At 31.5% G+C, this 17,413-nt stretch overlaps 2 protein-coding genes across 3 annotated transcripts; one reads left to right on the forward strand and one right to left on the reverse strand.

The window, feature by feature from the left end:
* Window positions 1-7,417: 7,417 nt before the first annotated feature.
* On the forward strand, window positions 7,418-11,675 carry LOC18016921 (auxin response factor 4). 2 transcript variants are annotated; one of them, XM_024156194.1, is made up of 12 exons: window positions 7,418-8,186; window positions 8,321-8,377; window positions 8,666-8,851; window positions 8,952-9,036; window positions 9,126-9,216; window positions 9,314-9,475; window positions 9,574-9,693; window positions 9,788-9,863; window positions 9,960-10,125; window positions 10,206-10,915; window positions 11,003-11,193; window positions 11,282-11,675. In XM_024156194.1, the coding sequence occupies exons 1-12, from the start codon at window positions 7,821-7,823 to the stop codon at window positions 11,448-11,450; spliced, it is 2,379 nt and encodes a 792-aa protein (XP_024011962.1). In that variant the 5' UTR covers window positions 7,418-7,820; the 3' UTR covers window positions 11,451-11,675. The 2 variants fall into 2 exon arrangements, with proteins under 2 accessions (XP_024011962.1, XP_006400848.1); XM_006400785.2 differs by having other exon boundaries at window positions 7,422-8,186; window positions 10,209-10,915.
* A 1,853-nt stretch (window positions 11,676-13,528) lies between these two features.
* LOC18016922 (agamous-like MADS-box protein AGL62) lies at window positions 13,529-14,732 on the reverse strand. Its single transcript, XM_006400786.1, has 2 exons — window positions 14,409-14,732; window positions 13,529-14,059 (listed from the first exon to the last, which is right to left on the reverse strand). Exons 1-2 carry the CDS (start codon window positions 14,730-14,732, stop codon window positions 13,529-13,531), a joined length of 855 nt encoding a protein of 284 aa, XP_006400849.1.
* Between the last annotated feature and the right edge of the window lie 2,681 nt (window positions 14,733-17,413).

Raw genomic sequence — 17,413 nt, forward strand, 5'->3', positions numbered from 1 at the left:
ATAATTAGTATATTCCAATTAATATTACTCCCATTTCGCTATTTATTTATGTTGAGTGTCTTTTTAAGATGTATGGCTTTATAAATTTCTAAATTTGTATGCTCTAATTAAGAATTAGTAATAACTATGCATTTGTAATCTTTATATGTTAATTAATCAGTAATCATAATAGTTATGCTTATGCAAGTAAAAACTAATTAGATGATGTCATGTGTTGATGATGTGGATGCACAAGAATAAAGAAAAACTAACTTTATTATATTAATAGGTTTTTATTAGAGAAAGAGAAAGATGAAATGCACACACACACATCAAGAGAAATTTCTTGATCGTTTTGTCTGAAATGGCTGTCAGAAAAAAAAAGTTTATAAAAAATAGAGAATTAATCGCGTGGATTCCGTGGAATAATCCGACTGGGTCACGATAACGATACGTTAGATTTCTAATTTATAGTATTATGTAAAGTTCAGAGAGAGAAGAGAGAAAGATGAAATGCATACACAAACACACACATCAAGAGAAATTTCTTGATTTTCAGATTATTATATGTTTGTCTTCATAAAAAAGAATTTATAAAAATATTATTCCGTAGAATAACCCGATTGGGTCAAGAGATAGAGATACGTTAGATTTCTACTTTATGATTTTTGTAAATTTCAGCCTCGTTCTGAAGGAGAGTAAGTCAAAGTTTACTTCAACATCTTACAATGACATCTAATAAGTTATAATTGTTATACTAATTATATAACACTTGTTTTTATTATTAAGATTGATACCTCAACAAGTCGACATGGTTGTTAGCTAACTTATTCTAGTAGTCGAGTACAGTTCAAAGTTCCCTCTTGTAGACGTCTTTTATGCTAATTTTAAAATTGTATATTAAAAATAGAAAATGTATACTTGCTTGTAGCATGGACATCAACCTTGATGTTGCTAACTCAAATTTTTCAGGGATAAAAAATTGCAAACTCCGGACAAACTTTCTATGGTCTACATATCACTTGACGCTTATAATCTAGAAATTTGTCATTATTCTGTACATATTTTCTGTAGAACCACAAAAATAGACAGACAAAAAATTGCGATTGAACTGATTATATAAACGGTAATAAGCAATAATAAGCGATTAAAATATAAACTAAAGTGAGATAAACAGTTGCAGAGGAAACGATATGAAACGGAAAGAAAGGAGGAACAAGAGGATTGAAAAACGTTTTAAGAAACCCGAAGAAACGCTGAGGCGAGATTTCTCTCTTTCCTTAACTCAAATGAATCGCCCGTTAGTGTGACGGTTCTGTACGATTCTTGAGTCCCAGGATACAACGCGCATGAGACCGTTTCGCAACACTCGAAAACGGAATCTATGAACTTAGAAAAATACTATGCTATACTCTCGGAACTTACTTAACGAAAGAGAAACTGTTGGAAATTTATGTGTATTAAACTTGGTGAGAAATAAGGAAAGGGAAAGCTTTCTTATATAGCCAAGAGAAGAGCTTGTTTTGATTTTGAAGTCAAACGAAATCAATTATTCCGTGAGACTCGCTCAGAATAATTGGCTGGAGTAAATGGTGATCGTGGGCGAAAAATCTGGAACGAATATTCTTTAACGGAAATATTTGAACAGATTTCTCCAAAAATAAATGTTTGTTTTGACCCAAACATTTATCTGAGTCTGGCCCAAAAATATAGTTAATGGACCGGAGGCCCTCTACCACGCGCCACGCCGAGCCGAGCGAGCGCGCGGGGGAACCATCTCTCCTTCCAACAGCTTTTAGATTCCCAAGAGTCTTCTCCCCTATATAAACAAGAAGATTTCTCCTTCTTTACCCGATGTGGGACAATTCCCCATCTCCTCATTTACATGTTGCCTTCTAAAAGGCTTTCTCTTTATGAGCCCAAGCCTATTTCGTTTTCACACATACAAAATTTTATAAAGCCCACATGCTTTATTAAAATTAGTCCAACATTTTTTGCTGGAATAAGAGTGATATATATTTGAAGCACATTATTATAAAGTTGTACACCTAAGAAGTAGTTCATTTGCCCTCTCGACAGCTCGAATTTATGTCATCAATTAAGTATAGAAATTTGTACTGGCCGGTTTGATGAGCCTAAGGAAAGGGTCTGCTTGAAAGCAAGACTGAACTGAGAGAGTTGATGCATATACTGTATTGGTTACATTTTGCAACTAGTTATTGTTGAATAAAAACCTGAAATGTTTGTGCTTATTTTTTCTTAACCAAATGCAACCCTAAATTTGGAAGAGTCAAACATTTAACAAAAAAAAAGAGATAATACAACAACAAAAAAATTCACATACGATAAAAATCATTTTATGAATACCTTGATATTAATTTTTAAATAATCTTGTCCGTGACTACTAAAATGGATGTATTTTACAAAGTTAAAATAAGCAAGCAATATGAGCTTTGTTGTCATTTTATTACGTATTACACAAACATTGATTAACTCTTTAGCTCTTATTTGATCGTTTATATTGTATATTCGAGTCACAAATATTTTGCGAGTTCTGTGTGATCAGTTGCATCCTCTTACGCATATAATTCATATTAGGACATACTTTGGGAACTAAAAAGGAAGTTTGCAGACGTGAGAAAATGTATTTCATGAGTATATATGTCTAATTATACAACTTATGAACATGAACTATAATAGGGTCACGGGGCCATTATGTGCTGATACCGACCATGATATATTGTCTACGAGAGCTTCCGGACTTTATCGAAAATTTAGCCAAAAGGAAACAATAACGATGCATCTCTATGAGGCTCATCCAGAGACTATCTATCTTTCACAGGCCAATAGGCCATATACTGTGTTTGCCGTTTTTTTTTTTTTGGTCGTCGTGTTTGCCGTTTATGGTTACTCTTTTACAAATGAATTTTGTATAAATCAGTAAAAAGTATGTTTTTATTCAAAATGAAGGTATTCGCACGTAAAATAATTAAATGATATAAATTAAATTCTAAGCCTATTTATGAACCGTGTTGAATTGACCAAAGAAGCATTATTGAGATCGAGTGGAATGGTCCAAGTGATCAATGTAAAATAGGCAATAATTGTTCAATGTCCGTGAAAAAGCCCAAACAATGTGCGCAATAAAGAACTTCATTCCAACATCTGACCGACTGACCCAGTATGAACAAAAGGCCCATGATAAATGGGAATCGATCCCAGAACATTCCGATAATTCTTATGAGAGACCACAAAATAAGCATACATTTTACGATTGATAGAAAGAAATGAATACAAACCAATATAAAAATTGACAGATTCAATAAGTTTTGTATAAATATTTTCTTTCTATATACTATTACATATTGACGGGGTCAAGCTTTACAAGAAGGCGGATCTTAAAACAACGTATATCAAAAGTGTTAGAAGGGCAACTATGCATGTTGGCATTAGAGAGACAAGATGATCCAAACAACAAATACCACAATTCCATATCCAAAGCAATTATATAAAAACAATACTCGTACCAATTATAACAGTTATAAGATGACATCAACTCTGTGCAAACCATTTTTCTGATTTGCAGAATCTTTTAGTTAAATAAATTCATCCATACTAGCCACTAGGAAAGATAACTACAGATGATGAGATTTTAGATTCTTATAAATGGGTTATAACAAGGAATCGAGGATATAGAGTTTGGTGTTGCTAAGTTTGAATTGACACTATTTAAGATTGGACTTTCACTCAGATATTTTTGATCTGTTGTATACATATAACCAAAAACAAACAAAAAAATAGGACCCAACTTTAACGTAGGCTCCAATTTGACAAATTGCTTTCTCCTTATGGGATACCATTTGTCTCTACAATTCTTTGTTTTGATGGACCCACTTTTCTTATCACAAGTTGATATATGAATTCTATAACGATTGTAGCTAATCTTATGGTGCATCCACGTTACTGAGTCATAATCAACATTTATAACCTGCTACAAAGTAGTGCTTTATTTAGTAATCATCTAAGCAACAAACAAAACGTACTACTATTCTTATCCCATGCTTAGAAAGTGTTAGACGAGACTCAAATATATGTTTCGTTTTTGTCATCTAAAATAGTAATATATACTAATCAACAAAAACAATATATATACACGTATATATATATTACTAGTTTAAAATTCTGAGTCCAATGGTCTTCTATTTTTGAGTTCAGTGGATCTTTACCTCCGTCAACCCTGTGATGCGTCATGTTAATTGTGATGGTTAGTGAAGTTCGAAATTAAGTTTTGTGTTTTATGTTTTTTGGCAAAAAAAAAAAGGTTTTGTGTTTTGATGTTAAACACCTTAAAAAGAATAGGTGAATTACAGAATTACGATCAATAGTTAGCTTGTACAATATATTGGGTAAACTAAATCAATAAAAAATGTCTCCCCCCCCCCAAGTGTGAATAGATGAATATCAACAATACCTTTTGAACAGAAAAAAGAATATTAACAATACCTTTAGTTTTTTTTTTTTGTGTCAAATACCTTTAGTTTTCTAACAGGTCAACTGTTTGGATCGTATTTTGAGAATTAGAGAATACTGTACTTGAGAAAAAGTATAGCAAACAGTACTATGCTTCGAAATCAATAATATTATACAATATTCATTTCTCATCCTTCTATTTAAAGCACAGAAGGAGATATATCAACTATCAAGCAATCACGCATAGCTTCGAAAACAATTGCAAACATACAAATTTCCAAATTACAATCCTACTTGTCTAGACCAAACCGGTCCTAACGTACTAAATGTGTAACTAAACATTACTGATTTTAAAAATCTTTACTATTTGTTAATGTTATTGCGGAACCGCAATTAACTACAAACATGTAAAAGGAAAAGTCATTGTATTTATTACAAGAGAAAAAAATTATAAAATGAGAGAGAGAGGAGTGTCTTTAATCGTATGATACAGACACTTGTGACTTTAATAAAGTCATTGGCGTTGCTTTGTCGTTTTCTCGCGACAATTTTTTTGACACGACGTCTCCTAATTATCCACCTCTGTCTTTTTCCTTTTTATATTTTTCTCTGCCAAAACATACAACTTTTGTCTTCCTATTTTTTATAAAAAAATATCTATATTGTGGCACCAAAAAACTCTCTATTTCAATTATTTTTATTAGTTTATTTTCGATTTATTTGTTATGTACGTGTCTATAATTATGGGCGGAAGTGTTGTTAAAATAGTGAAAAGTAATAAATGGATAGAAAAAACACCAGCAAAATTGGGCTAGTATATGTACTGGCGGAGTCTACCATGAAAATAATTTGACAAACATATTGTTTTTGTGGAAGTCCGTTAACTATGGTTTTACAATAGGTTTGAAATTATAATTCTAAAGAATGCAAATTTTATAAATTGATAAAATAAATTTGTCAGAGTTCTGTTTGTCGTAATTTAGAATATTTCCAAGAGACATTTTATAGCTTTAAATTTCAATATTTATGCAACTGTAAAATCAACTTTAAATTTCAAACTGTGTTATTTTTTTCTATATTGTAATATCAACCTTTTTTTTGGTGAAAGATTGTAATATCAACTTTATTAGTTAACATTATTTATGTAAGGAAAGAAACATAAAAGAGGATACGTTCCATTCTTTCTTTTTACTAATTAAAAGATAATATTATGACTAGAAAGTTATGATCAGCAGACAGAAGAATATGGTGATCATATCATCAAGATTAAGAGGTTACACGTTTCGAGTTGTGATGCAGTATTAGAATAAATAAGATTAAACTTCTAATCAACATAGGAATAGTAATTAACAACTAAAGAAAAAAAGGAGAATATTAAGCTAAATTTAGAAGGAGTTGTCCAAAAATAAAATTAAAAGGAATGAGAAAAGGTAGGACCCAAATGGCAGCAAATATCAAGGGGGGTATTGTTAGTTGTTGGGACTCAGAGACTCAGAAGAGACTCATTCCTTCTCCCTCTACCATCCCATCATCCCTTTTTGTTTTCCTTTTTCTCTCTTAAAAAACTATGAAAGTGTGTATTTATAGTAAATTAGTATTAAAAAAAAAATTCATGCAAGAGTAAGTAATTTAGTAGCAAAAACTGTAAAAATGAATAGTCAATTATTAGTTTATTACATGTTGTGACTAAAATTACTTTCCGCAGTTAGTAGAATCAAGTTATTTTGCATGATTAAGATACTTTTTTTCTTATTTAATACGCATGTAAGTTGAAAAAGCATGGCACATCAAAGATAAATCTACTGAAGGCTGAAGCAATAAATTACATTTTCTAATCATGTTAACCGGATAGTAAATCATACAAGTAAATAAAATATGTTATGTTTTCCGCGCGCAATCATTCGCCACCATCAACTATATTTTTGTAGTTTTGCTAAATCCAATTGAACACATTAAATTAATAATTTCATGCATGGTTATTTTCCTAATCAAGGTCTATAATTTAATTCCTAAATGCCTCTAAGAAATTTAATATTTTCAAAACAACTAATCCGTGCACAGTAACATATTCCATTTTTTTCCTTTCTTTCAAATTTTGTTGTTGAATACATCACTTAAACAAACTTCTATATTCAATTCTAATTTTTTCTCCCAAATAGTAGTGTATTAGTATATCTTACTGAATGAGTTGGTGTGATTATCTAGTGTATATTTTATACGGTTTTAATTACAGTACTTATAGTTTATCGATAATAAAATGCTGATTTTCATATTTCTTGTCTCACTAAAAGAGAAAAAGAGTGCTTTGTTAGACAATTGAAAAATGAAAGGAGCCTACTCTTTTGTCTATAGCTGGTTGGTTGGCATGGCTCTTAACAACGCAATGAAAAGACAAAATAACAAAAACGAAAACAAGTAATACATATACAACATAAAGAAAGAAAGAACAGAGAATGATTCTAAAGAGATACTGTTATCTCTGTAAGAGTATGTATGCAAAGGAATGGAAAAGCATTTGTGGTCTTATTCCTGAGAAGTTAAGCAGATTGATTTATTTGATAATTACCATTAAAACAAACGCTGAAATCAACTAAAATATCATAATCTATAAGGCGTAATTAGAAGCTGGTTAATACATTCATCAACAAATTTTGAAGAAGAAAATTCCAGACGATTAAGTGAATTAGGCCTTTAGTTGATCGCAAAATTCATACTGTAAAACTCAAACTTTTCTTCTTTTTTTATTTATAAAGAAAACTGAAAATAATTAGCAAAAACATGTAAACTTTTGTCTGTGTAAACGTGTGTATATTAATATAGGTATATATTATTTATTAATTTTTGCGAATACTCATAATTCTTTATTGGGAAACAAAAAAAAAAGGAAGAAGAAGGCGAAAGAGAGTGTAGGTGTGGGTTCTGTTCTGTCTTGGCTTTGTCTCCCCCGCTTATCTCTCTCTCTCTCTCCACCAAATTGTCTTTTATTTCACTTTTTTTTTTTGCTAATTTTCTCTTTAATATATATCTTTCCCATCTGCAATTGAGCTACGTCTGTTCCTTGTGCTCCCTCTTCTCAGTACCTGCAAATGGAGGAAGAAGAATCATACTTTCATATCCTTGTTCTCATTTGATACTCTCTCCTCTCTCTCTTTCTCTCTCTAATCCTTGTTTTCATCCTCTTATTACTCATCTTTCCCATCAGCAGAACATATTAAGTTTGGTTCTTGCTTGTGGAATTTACCTGAAAAAGGAGAGGGATTATGTCACTTCAAGCACGAATTTTGCGAACTTTCCGTTGATGGGTTTTACTAGTTTTGTTGTAATTTGATTTAAGAAAAAGCAAGTTGTAATTTGATTTAAGAAGCGCTTCCATGGAATTTGACCTGAATACTGAAATTGCGGAAGTGGAGGATGAGGAGAAAGATGATGGAGGAGTAGTAGGAACAGGGATTGAGAAGGGCAGGCTTGGAATTTCACCATCATCATCTTCTTCATGCTCTTCTGGTTCATCATCATCATCATCTACTACAGTTTCTGCATCTTCCATATATTCTGAGCTATGGCATGCTTGTGCTGGTCCTCTCACTTCTCTTCCCAAGAAAGGCAATGTAGTTGTGTATTTCCCACAAGGTCATTTGGAGCAAGATCCTTTGGTTTCATATTCATCTCCTCTTGAAATCCCAAAATTCGACCTCCATCCCCAAATCTTCTGCAGGGTGGTTAATGTTCAATTGCTTGTAAGCCTATCTGAATCATTACCTAACAACATTCCTCTTTGTGTTACTCCTTACTATTCTTGAACAAGTTCTGTCTTTTTCTTTCTAATTGTGGTAATTGTTTGCAAATTTGGCTCCTTTTTTGGGGGAAAAAGGCTAACAAGGAAACTGATGAGGTCTATACTCAAGTCACTCTGCTTCCACTTCAAGAGGTATTCTTTTTACTGAAAGTGTTGGTTCTTTGACAATTTGATTCATGTTTGGAAGCATCTCCTATCCCATTCGAAGTAGAGTAATCTGATGTCACTTGTGTAACTCCAGATTCTAGGTGAAAGTTTTAGACGCTATGGTAGATGAGTTTGTGAATAACATTGTTTGTGATCATCTTATTTGAAAGGAACATAGAGAAATAAAGCATTGAAATCTTTGGTCTTCATGAATTTGCATCGATATAATCTCATGACGATGATATATTGAATGATACTTGTTGTGTTCTATAGTTTTCGATGCTAAATGTGGAGGGGAAAGAGGTCAGGGAGTTAGGAGGGGAGGAAGAGAGGAATGGAAGCTCATCTGTCAAACGAACACCTCATATGTTCTGCAAAACCTTAACAGCTTCCGACACAAGCACCCATGGAGGCTTCTCTGTACCTAGAAGAGCCGCTGAAGATTGTTTTGCTCCTCTTGTATGGTTTCTCTGCATCTCATTTTCTTCGTTTTTGCTCCCGAGGATTAGTTTGACCTTCTTGTTCTAGGCCTTATTTGTGAACTTTTCACGGATGTTAGGACTACAAACAACAGAGACCATCTCAAGAACTCATTGCAAAAGACCTCCATGGAGTAGAGTGGAAGTTTCGGCATATTTATCGAGGTGGCCTCCGGTTGAGTTTATTTATTGTTCGTTTCTTTTTCTTTTCTTTTTTTGTCAATGAAACCAATATGTTTCGCTCTGTCTCTTAGGTCAACCAAGGAGGCATCTGCTCACCACTGGTTGGAGTATATTCGTCAGTCAAAAGAACCTCGTCTCTGGTGATGCGGTTCTCTTTCTGAGGTAGGCTTTAGATTTCAGTTTATCAGGTGCTGAAGTGGTGGTTTGAGTTTTCTTGATCGAAGAGTGTTATATTCAATTCTAACATTTGCGTTTCTAGAGACGAAGACGGAGAGCTGAGGTTAGGTATCAGAAGATCTGCACGGCCAAGAAACGGACTTCCTGACTCAATCATTGAGAAGAATTCATGTTCCGACATTCTGTCTCTTGTGGCTAATGCTGTATCTACAAAAAGCATGTTTCATGTGTTTTACAGTCCACGGTAAAATACAATGAAATCGCCATTAGTAATGATTCTAAACTTTCTTAAAAAGGATTTAAAGGAGGAACTATAATGTTGATTCATGGGTTCATATACAGAGCGACGCACGCAGAGTTTGTGATTCCTTATGAGAAGTATACCACAAGCATCAGGAATCCCATTTGCATAGGAACAAGGTTCAGAATGCGATTTGAAATGGAAGACTCTCCTGAGAGAAGGTATTATTGCTTTCTTGCTTCGTTTCTTCGTGTTGTGGCTTGTGTGCCAGCTTCTTTTCTTGGAAGAAAATTTAAACCTGCTTTTATCTTGCAGATGCGCTGGTGTAGTGACCGGAGTTTGTGACTTGGACCCGTATAGGTGGCCCAACTCAAAATGGAGGTGTTTGTTGGTGCGTCCTCCCTCATCTGTTTGTGTAATAACGTTTGTAGAAGATTTATCATTTTGCTAGACACTGGTAGTTAAACTTTTCAAATTTGTTTGGTAGGTGCGATGGGATGAGTCATTTGTGAGTGATCACCAAGAAAGAGTTTCCCCATGGGAGATTGATCCCTCTGGTTCTCTCCCACACTTGAGCATTCAGTCATCTCCAAGGCTTAAAAGGCCGTGGGCAGGTCTACTGGATACTACTCCACCTGGAAACCCCATAACCGGTAAAAACTAAATACACCTCTCTTCTCTTTGGGAAGATATGCTTTTTGCAGATTTTTAAGATTACTGCTATTGGTTGCAGCAGAAAGGGGTGGTTTTTTGGACTTTGAGGAGTCGGTTAGACCCTCTAAGGTCTTGCAAGGTCAAGAAAATATAGGTTCTGCATCACCTTTACAAGGGTTTGATGTTATGAACCGCCGGATACTGGATTTTGCGATGCAGTCTCATGCAAATCCAGTTCTTTTGTCTAGTAGAGTGAAGGATCGTTTTGGTGAGTTTGTAGATGCTACGTCCCTGGACCCAGCTTGTTCAGGCGTTATGGACCTGGATAGGTTTCCAAGGGTCTTACAAGGTCAAGAAATTTGCTCACTTCGATCATTCCCTCAAATTGCTGGTTTCAGTCCAGCTGCTACTTCAGGAAAACCTAGTCTTGGATACACTGATCCCTTTGCGTATAATCAAGCCAACAAGTCAAGTTTCTATCCGCTTGCGTCACAAGGGATTAGGAGCTCTCATATTCCATATCAAAATCCATACAATGCGGGAGAAAAATCCTCGGTTCACCCAATAAACTTTGGTGGGGAGAGTAGAAAGTTGGATGCACAAAATGAAGGTGGCCTACCGAAGAATGTGACAGCTGATTTGCCATTCAAGATTGATATGATGGGAAAACAGAAAGGTGGGGACTTTGATATGAATGCTTCATCAGAGTGTAAGCTTTTCGGATTCTCCTTACCCGTAGAGACACCTGCAGCTAACCCGCAAAGCTCGAGCAAAAGGATCTGCACAAAGGTAAAACCTTTATCTTCATCATCTCTTGGGCTTATTGGAGCTGTATTTCTAGATGTATCTTTTTATTGATTTCTTGTGTTCAAAAAGGTTCACAAGCAAGGAAGCCTGGTGGGGAGAGCTATTGATTTATCCCGACTAAACGGGTACAATGATCTCCTCACCGAGCTTGAACGGTTGTTCAACATGGAAGGGCTTCTCAGGGATCCCGAGAAAGGATGGAGGATCTTGTACACCGACAGTGAGAACGATATGATGGTTGTTGGTGATGATCCATGGCAGTAAGTTAGATCATATCTTGTAAAGCTCAATCACAACTTCTTAGCTGCTAACTTGAAAAAAAAATGAACTCTTTTTTGTTGTGAACAGTGATTTCTGCAATGTGGTGTTGAAGATACATTTATACACGAAAGAGGAAGTTGAGAATGGGAATGACGATAACAAGAGTTGTTTAGAACAAGCAGCTGTCTTGATGGAAGCATCAAAGTCATCTTCTGTGAGCCAGCCTGATTCTTCTCCAACGGTCGCTAGGGTTTGATGTAAGCAAATCAGAAAGAAGCTTCTTTCCTTTTGTACTTTCAAGTGTGTTTCGCTTACAAAAGACATAAAAGACTTCAACTTGATCTTTATCGTTTTCTTGGATATGTCTCTGTGTTTGCTTGTGTTATTTCTGATCTTTATGGGTTGGATCGGTTTCCTCGAGAGATTTATGAGTTACTGATCACATATTTATGGCTAAACTAAATACAAGTTTCATTTATAACATAGATTACTTATTTTTGTTCAAAACAAAAAACCTAGATTCCTTATGAAGAGCTACGATAACACAAGCTAAAATAACGGGTACAAAAAACCTAGATTCCTTATAAAGTTTTTCTCAAAACAAAAATAACAATGAGCTTTGCACATTTTATGGTGCATACATCACTATTATTATGTTTTTTTTTTCTTTTAGTTTTCTAAATGTCAAAAACTTAAAATTACATTTGACTTTGTGTTCATCAACACAACAACATGCAACTTCTTTATATGGTAGTAAATTGCTACGTACCAAACAAGTTAAACAACAAGAAAGGCCAACGTTGAACTTTAATTATAAGACACCAAGAAAGTAATTATTTGAAAATTTTCTCATTAGACCGACCATTTTTTATAATAACACTGCTTTTATTAATATGAAAAGCAGGAGTTCACATAGTCTTGATGTAAAATATAATTGAATACATTTGGTACATAAAAATGATAATGAAACAGGGCATTGGAACTTTACCATTGGCCTTGTATCAGCTGCTTGGTTATGATTTCTTTTTATCCATCCAAGTTCAACTTCTTTAAACTGTGAATGATCGATCCATGCTCGCACATCTCGGATCCAATTGTATAACCCAAAACTCAGAACCTTTCCATTGACCATATCCATTAATCACTTGCTATCTCCTTCAAAACTCACTTTATTATATCATTTACTCCAATAATGCTGCTTGCTGCATTGCTATGAGAAAAGCTTGAACTTCAATTTTTATAGAAACCATGCATGTAGTGTAAATAATGCTAGGTTTTATTATAAAAAAAAAATCAAAAATTTGTCAAAAAAATTATCAGTATCCTATACAAATTGGTAGTCCACAACAAAAGAGTAATCAGAATATTCTAACAACGTAAGATATTTAAATAATCACATAAATACCACTGGTCTACCAAGTTGTCTAGATTACGGTTTTCTCTTTAAAATCTTTTTGTCTCAAATATTCACGCATTAACTGTCGTAGATAGAAAAATGGTATCACTCTCGATCTCTCAAAATTCAAATAAAAATTGACACACTTTGTTAGAGAAACCATGTAAATAATACTACCATGTAAACCTTTACGTGCCCCATACTGATTTTAAGAAAACTTAATCAGCTATCAGTTGGCAATGATTTCCACTACTAAATCCACGATTCATTTCTTTTTTTCGATCACTATATTCCTTTTTTTTTTGGGTCATCTTGCGCATTACAATTGGTCTTTCCAACTATTTTTTCATAAATCATTTTTTCTTTCCAAAAATCTCTAACTTAGAATTCTAAACTTATATAAAAGTATTTCTTATGCAAATAAATAGAGACATAAAAAATCTTTATATGTTTAAAGGAACATATTGAAAATCTTAGAGAGAATTTCTGGTGTACACTGTTAGAAATCATTCCATCATTTAATATTTTTTTTTCAAAATTAAATTAAATTTCTTATATTTTCATTCGTATGTGTAGTTTAAAATATATTTTTCTTACATATAGGTGCATGACTGATTATAATTATAACTTTTATTTATGTAATTAGACCCAAAAAGCGCACAACCCTATCCATGGTCATCTCTAGTATTTGCCCTAATGCTTTTGTTTTAATAGTACCATACTATTCTTAACTAAGAGAATATTGATATGTTACTGTTTATTTTTTATTATTTTTGATAACAAATGTAACAAAACCATATTTTTATTTCAAAGAAAACACAACATAACAATAACAAAGAGAAATGTAACAACATAACAATAACAAGTAGAAATGTAACAACATAATTTTGAAGAAAAAGTAAACAACATAAGAAAAAATGAGGATTACATGAAAACAATTAGTAACCAGAACCAGATTCTGGTGGATAACCACCATGATAACCTTCATTTTCACTGATGTTTTCTCCTCTGAAGTTCAGGTTTTGGTTCTGATTGTACCCTGGTCTAGTCATATTATATTCTGGAACAGATATTTCTGCAGCATTACCATGAAAATTGTTTCCAAACGGTAATGGACGATTAGAGACAAGCATGTTCTGGTTGTAGAATGCATTCATATCCACCATTCTTCTTTGATTAAGCTGGTCTAAATTGAGGTTGAAATTGTTACCATTATTAACCCCAAAAGGAGCATGACTGGAACTTCCAGCATAGAAGTTTTGTTGAGGACCAGCTGTTTGAAACATTTTGGAGGCTTCCAATGTTACTTCTCTCTTCAATTCTTCAAGTCTGCTTTTAAATTGTTTAGCCTGAGCTAAATCAAGTTCTTCAATGGGTTTTTCCCACCATCTCTCAGGCACTTGAGAATTTTTTCTTATTTTCTTTAGATCTTCATTCTTCTTTTTCTCTGATTCCAATTGGTTCGTTAACTACATATACAAATATATTGATTTAAAAAGTTATGTATAAAACCCATTTGATAACATCTCAAATTAGTTCCTTTTAAAAAAATACACATATAATAACAAAAATACATATATATATATATATACTTTTTTGCAACAATACATATATATACATTATATTATTAGCATTCTTTTGGCATATCATGAGTATATATAAATCTATAATAAATAGAAAAAATCTACTTCTGATTGTATTATATGATACTTACTTGCGATAATTATTAAATATATTTGAATACAACTATTTGAGTTAGGGTTTTAATCATTTATATCAAACATAATAATGTTTTTAAATAACAAAATAAAAAATTACCTGAGTAAGTTGATTGTTGAGATCTCGAATGTTAGAATTTCGACGGATCTCATTAAGCTGCATACTTCCATGTTGTTGAGGAGTTGGAGGGTCATTGTCTACAAACCGATCAATTACAGTTTTAACATTTGGATGACCAAAAGAAAAAACTTTTTGACCTGGTGAGTGAACAATAATAGCTACCTCTGCATCACAAAGTGTGCAAAGTTCACTAGCTTTTTTGAAAAGCCCTGATCTTCTTTTTGAAAAAGTAACTTGAAGATTACTTTCATTTTGCATTTTGACCATCTCTATTTTCTGACGACCTTTACTCTTTCTCACCATTTTGTGATATTTAGAACAAAAAAATATGGATTAGTGTTTGTTTCAATGGTATTTGCAAAATGAAAATTTGCATGTATTTATAGTGGAAAATTGCATACCAGCAATTAATGTTTTGAGCTGTGTATGAATAATTCTAACCTTTTATATTTGAATTTTAGTTTTACCATTTTAGGATATTTTAACATCTATATATTTCATCAATATAAGGTATGCAATTCATATTAATTTGACTATAATATTATTATTTCATTTGTTACAATGTATCATGATCTGTCATTTCTAACTTATTTGCATATTTGCATATTTCTTTAATAACAAAATTGTTGTTGTAAATAAATTAAAAATATCACTTTGGAAAAAAATAAAATAAAAAAGATTTAGCTAATATACGATTATATTCATTGTTTTATAATATAACATATTAAGAACAAATATATTTTGTTGCATTTTACATGCTATTATATTGGTCATTATTTTCTAAAATATAGCAAATTTTATGTCAATACTCATTTGTTAACAATAGTGATATATATTTCGAATCAAATAGTTATATATTTTTTTGTAGCATCGGTTAAAATCACGACACCCAATTCAACATCCCGTCAATGGGTTATCTTCAAACATAACTATCAACATTATTTTCTAATAGGTCATTCATCCTGAATTCTCAGTTTAAACACTGCGTAATTCTTTTAAAATATGTTACAGAAAATATAATGTATTTTTATAATATAGGTAGCCAAATCAATTATTTTAAGTTCTCTTAATGCACAATTATATTAGAAAAATTAGAATACTAAAAGTTGTTTTGCATAACCGTATAGTAAAATTATATATCTTCTTATAAGATAAATTAGTTTAAATCTTAACAAAGTTTTATTAGATGTCAATGTTGTTTTCACCAAATTATGAAAAACATATCCGCAAAATAATACATATATATATATATATATTCACATATACATTTTTAGTTTATGATACCATTTTAGTAGATATATTCACAAATACAAAATTGACAACTAAACAATCCCACTTTAGAAGTTTTCATCTGTTTTAGTAGTATTAGATACGTAAAGATTTTTATGTTGAAATTGTTAAGTTCATGGTACATACATTGAAAATGACGTGGAGAGATGTGACTGAATTAAATGGCTCAGCATTTTGTCTGATGACATAATTTCTAAGATTAGTAATTAAAATTATAGAAATTTGATTAACCATATAAAGTATATAAAATAATGAATTTAGATCTTATTTTAATTTATATTAAACTTCTTAGTATTAGTTAACAATTTATTATTGTATTTATTTTAAATAATTAATTTAAAACTTCTGAAATCAATATTTCTAATAAACTAATAACTAATAAAACCCAATATAGAAATGTGTGATTAAAAATCTGACCCAAAATTGTGATTGTAAATCTCTGATGATATTTATAATTAGTATTACTAGATTTTTTTCTATTATCCTCCATCACATACACCATGGCTCAGCATTTTGTCTGATGACATAATTTCTAAGATTAGTAATTAAAATTATAGAAATTTGATTAACCATATAAAGTATATAAAAATAATGAATTTAGATCTTATTGTAATTTATATTATAACTTCTTAGTATTAGTTAACAGTTTATTATTGTATTTATTCTAAATAATTAATTTAAAACTTCTGAAATCAATATTTCCAATAAACTAATAACTAATAAAACCCAATATAGAAATAAGTGATTAAAAATCTGACCCAAAATTGTGATTGTATCAAATCTCTGATGATATTTATAATTAGTATTACTAGATTTTTTTCTATTATCCTCCATCACATACACCATGGCTCAGCATTTTGTCTGATTACATAATTTCTAAGATTAGTAATTAAATAGAAATTTGATTAACCATATCAAGTATATAAAAATAATGAATTTAGATCTTATTGTAATTTATATTCAACTTCTTAGTATTAATTAACAATTTATTATTCTATTTATTTTAAATAATTAATTTAAAACTTCTGAAATCAATATTTCCAATAAACTAATAACTAATAAAACCCAATATAGAAATGTGTGATTAAAAATCTGACCCAAAATTGTGATTGTATCAAATCTTTGATGATATTTATAATTAGTATTACTAGATTTTTTGCTATTATCCTCCATCACATACACCATGGCTCAGCATTTTGTCTGATGACATAATTTCTAAGATTAGTAATTAAAATTATGGAAATTTGATTAACCATATAAATTATATAAAAATAATGAATTTAGATCTTATTGTAATTTATATTAAACTTCTTAGTATTAGTTAACAATTTATTATTCTATTTATTTTATTAATTGAAAACTTCTGAAATCAATATTTCCAATAAACTAATAACTAATAAAACCCAATATAGAAATGTGTGATTAAAAATCTGACCAAAAATTGTGATTGTATCAAATCTCTGATGATATTTATAATTAGTATTACTAGATTTTTTCTATTATCCTCCATCACAAACACCATGGATAGATGTATCCTTAAAAATGCGGACCTACTACGAATAAATATACTTATATTTGTACCATGAGGAGATTCGTAAAAACATTATCAATATTTTGATCAATCACTGGAGTAATTGGTTTCCACGTTACAAATTTTTAAATCACACAATATGTATCATTATGCACAATATTCC

Source organism: Eutrema salsugineum, unplaced genomic scaffold (assembly GCF_000478725.1).
Source record: "Eutrema salsugineum unplaced genomic scaffold, Eutsalg1_0 scaffold_2, whole genome shotgun sequence".
Lineage (NCBI taxonomy): Eukaryota > Viridiplantae > Streptophyta > Magnoliopsida > Brassicales > Brassicaceae > Eutrema > Eutrema salsugineum.

What these genes read in the sequence shown, in the direction of transcription:
- LOC18016921 (XM_024156194.1), top strand. Translation starts at nt 7,821, where the DNA reads ATGGAATTTGACCTGAATACTGAAATTGCGGAAGTGGAGGATGAGGAG. An exon ending in GATGCGGTTCTCTTTCTGAG is followed by an intron (nt 9,217 to 9,313) that starts GTAGGCTTTAGA and finishes TTGCGTTTCTAG; the next exon opens with AGACGAAGACGGAGAGCTGA. An exon ending in CAAAATGGAGGTGTTTGTTG is followed by an intron (nt 9,864 to 9,959) that starts GTGCGTCCTCCC and finishes TTTGTTTGGTAG; the next exon opens with GTGCGATGGGATGAGTCATT.
- LOC18016922 (XM_006400786.1), bottom strand. Translation starts at nt 14,732, where the DNA reads ATGGTGAGAAAGAGTAAAGGTCGTCAGAAAATAGAGATGGTCAAAATG. An exon ending in TCAACAATCAACTTACTCAG is followed by an intron (nt 14,060 to 14,408) that starts GTAATTTTTTAT and finishes TTGTATATGTAG; the next exon opens with TTAACGAACCAATTGGAATC.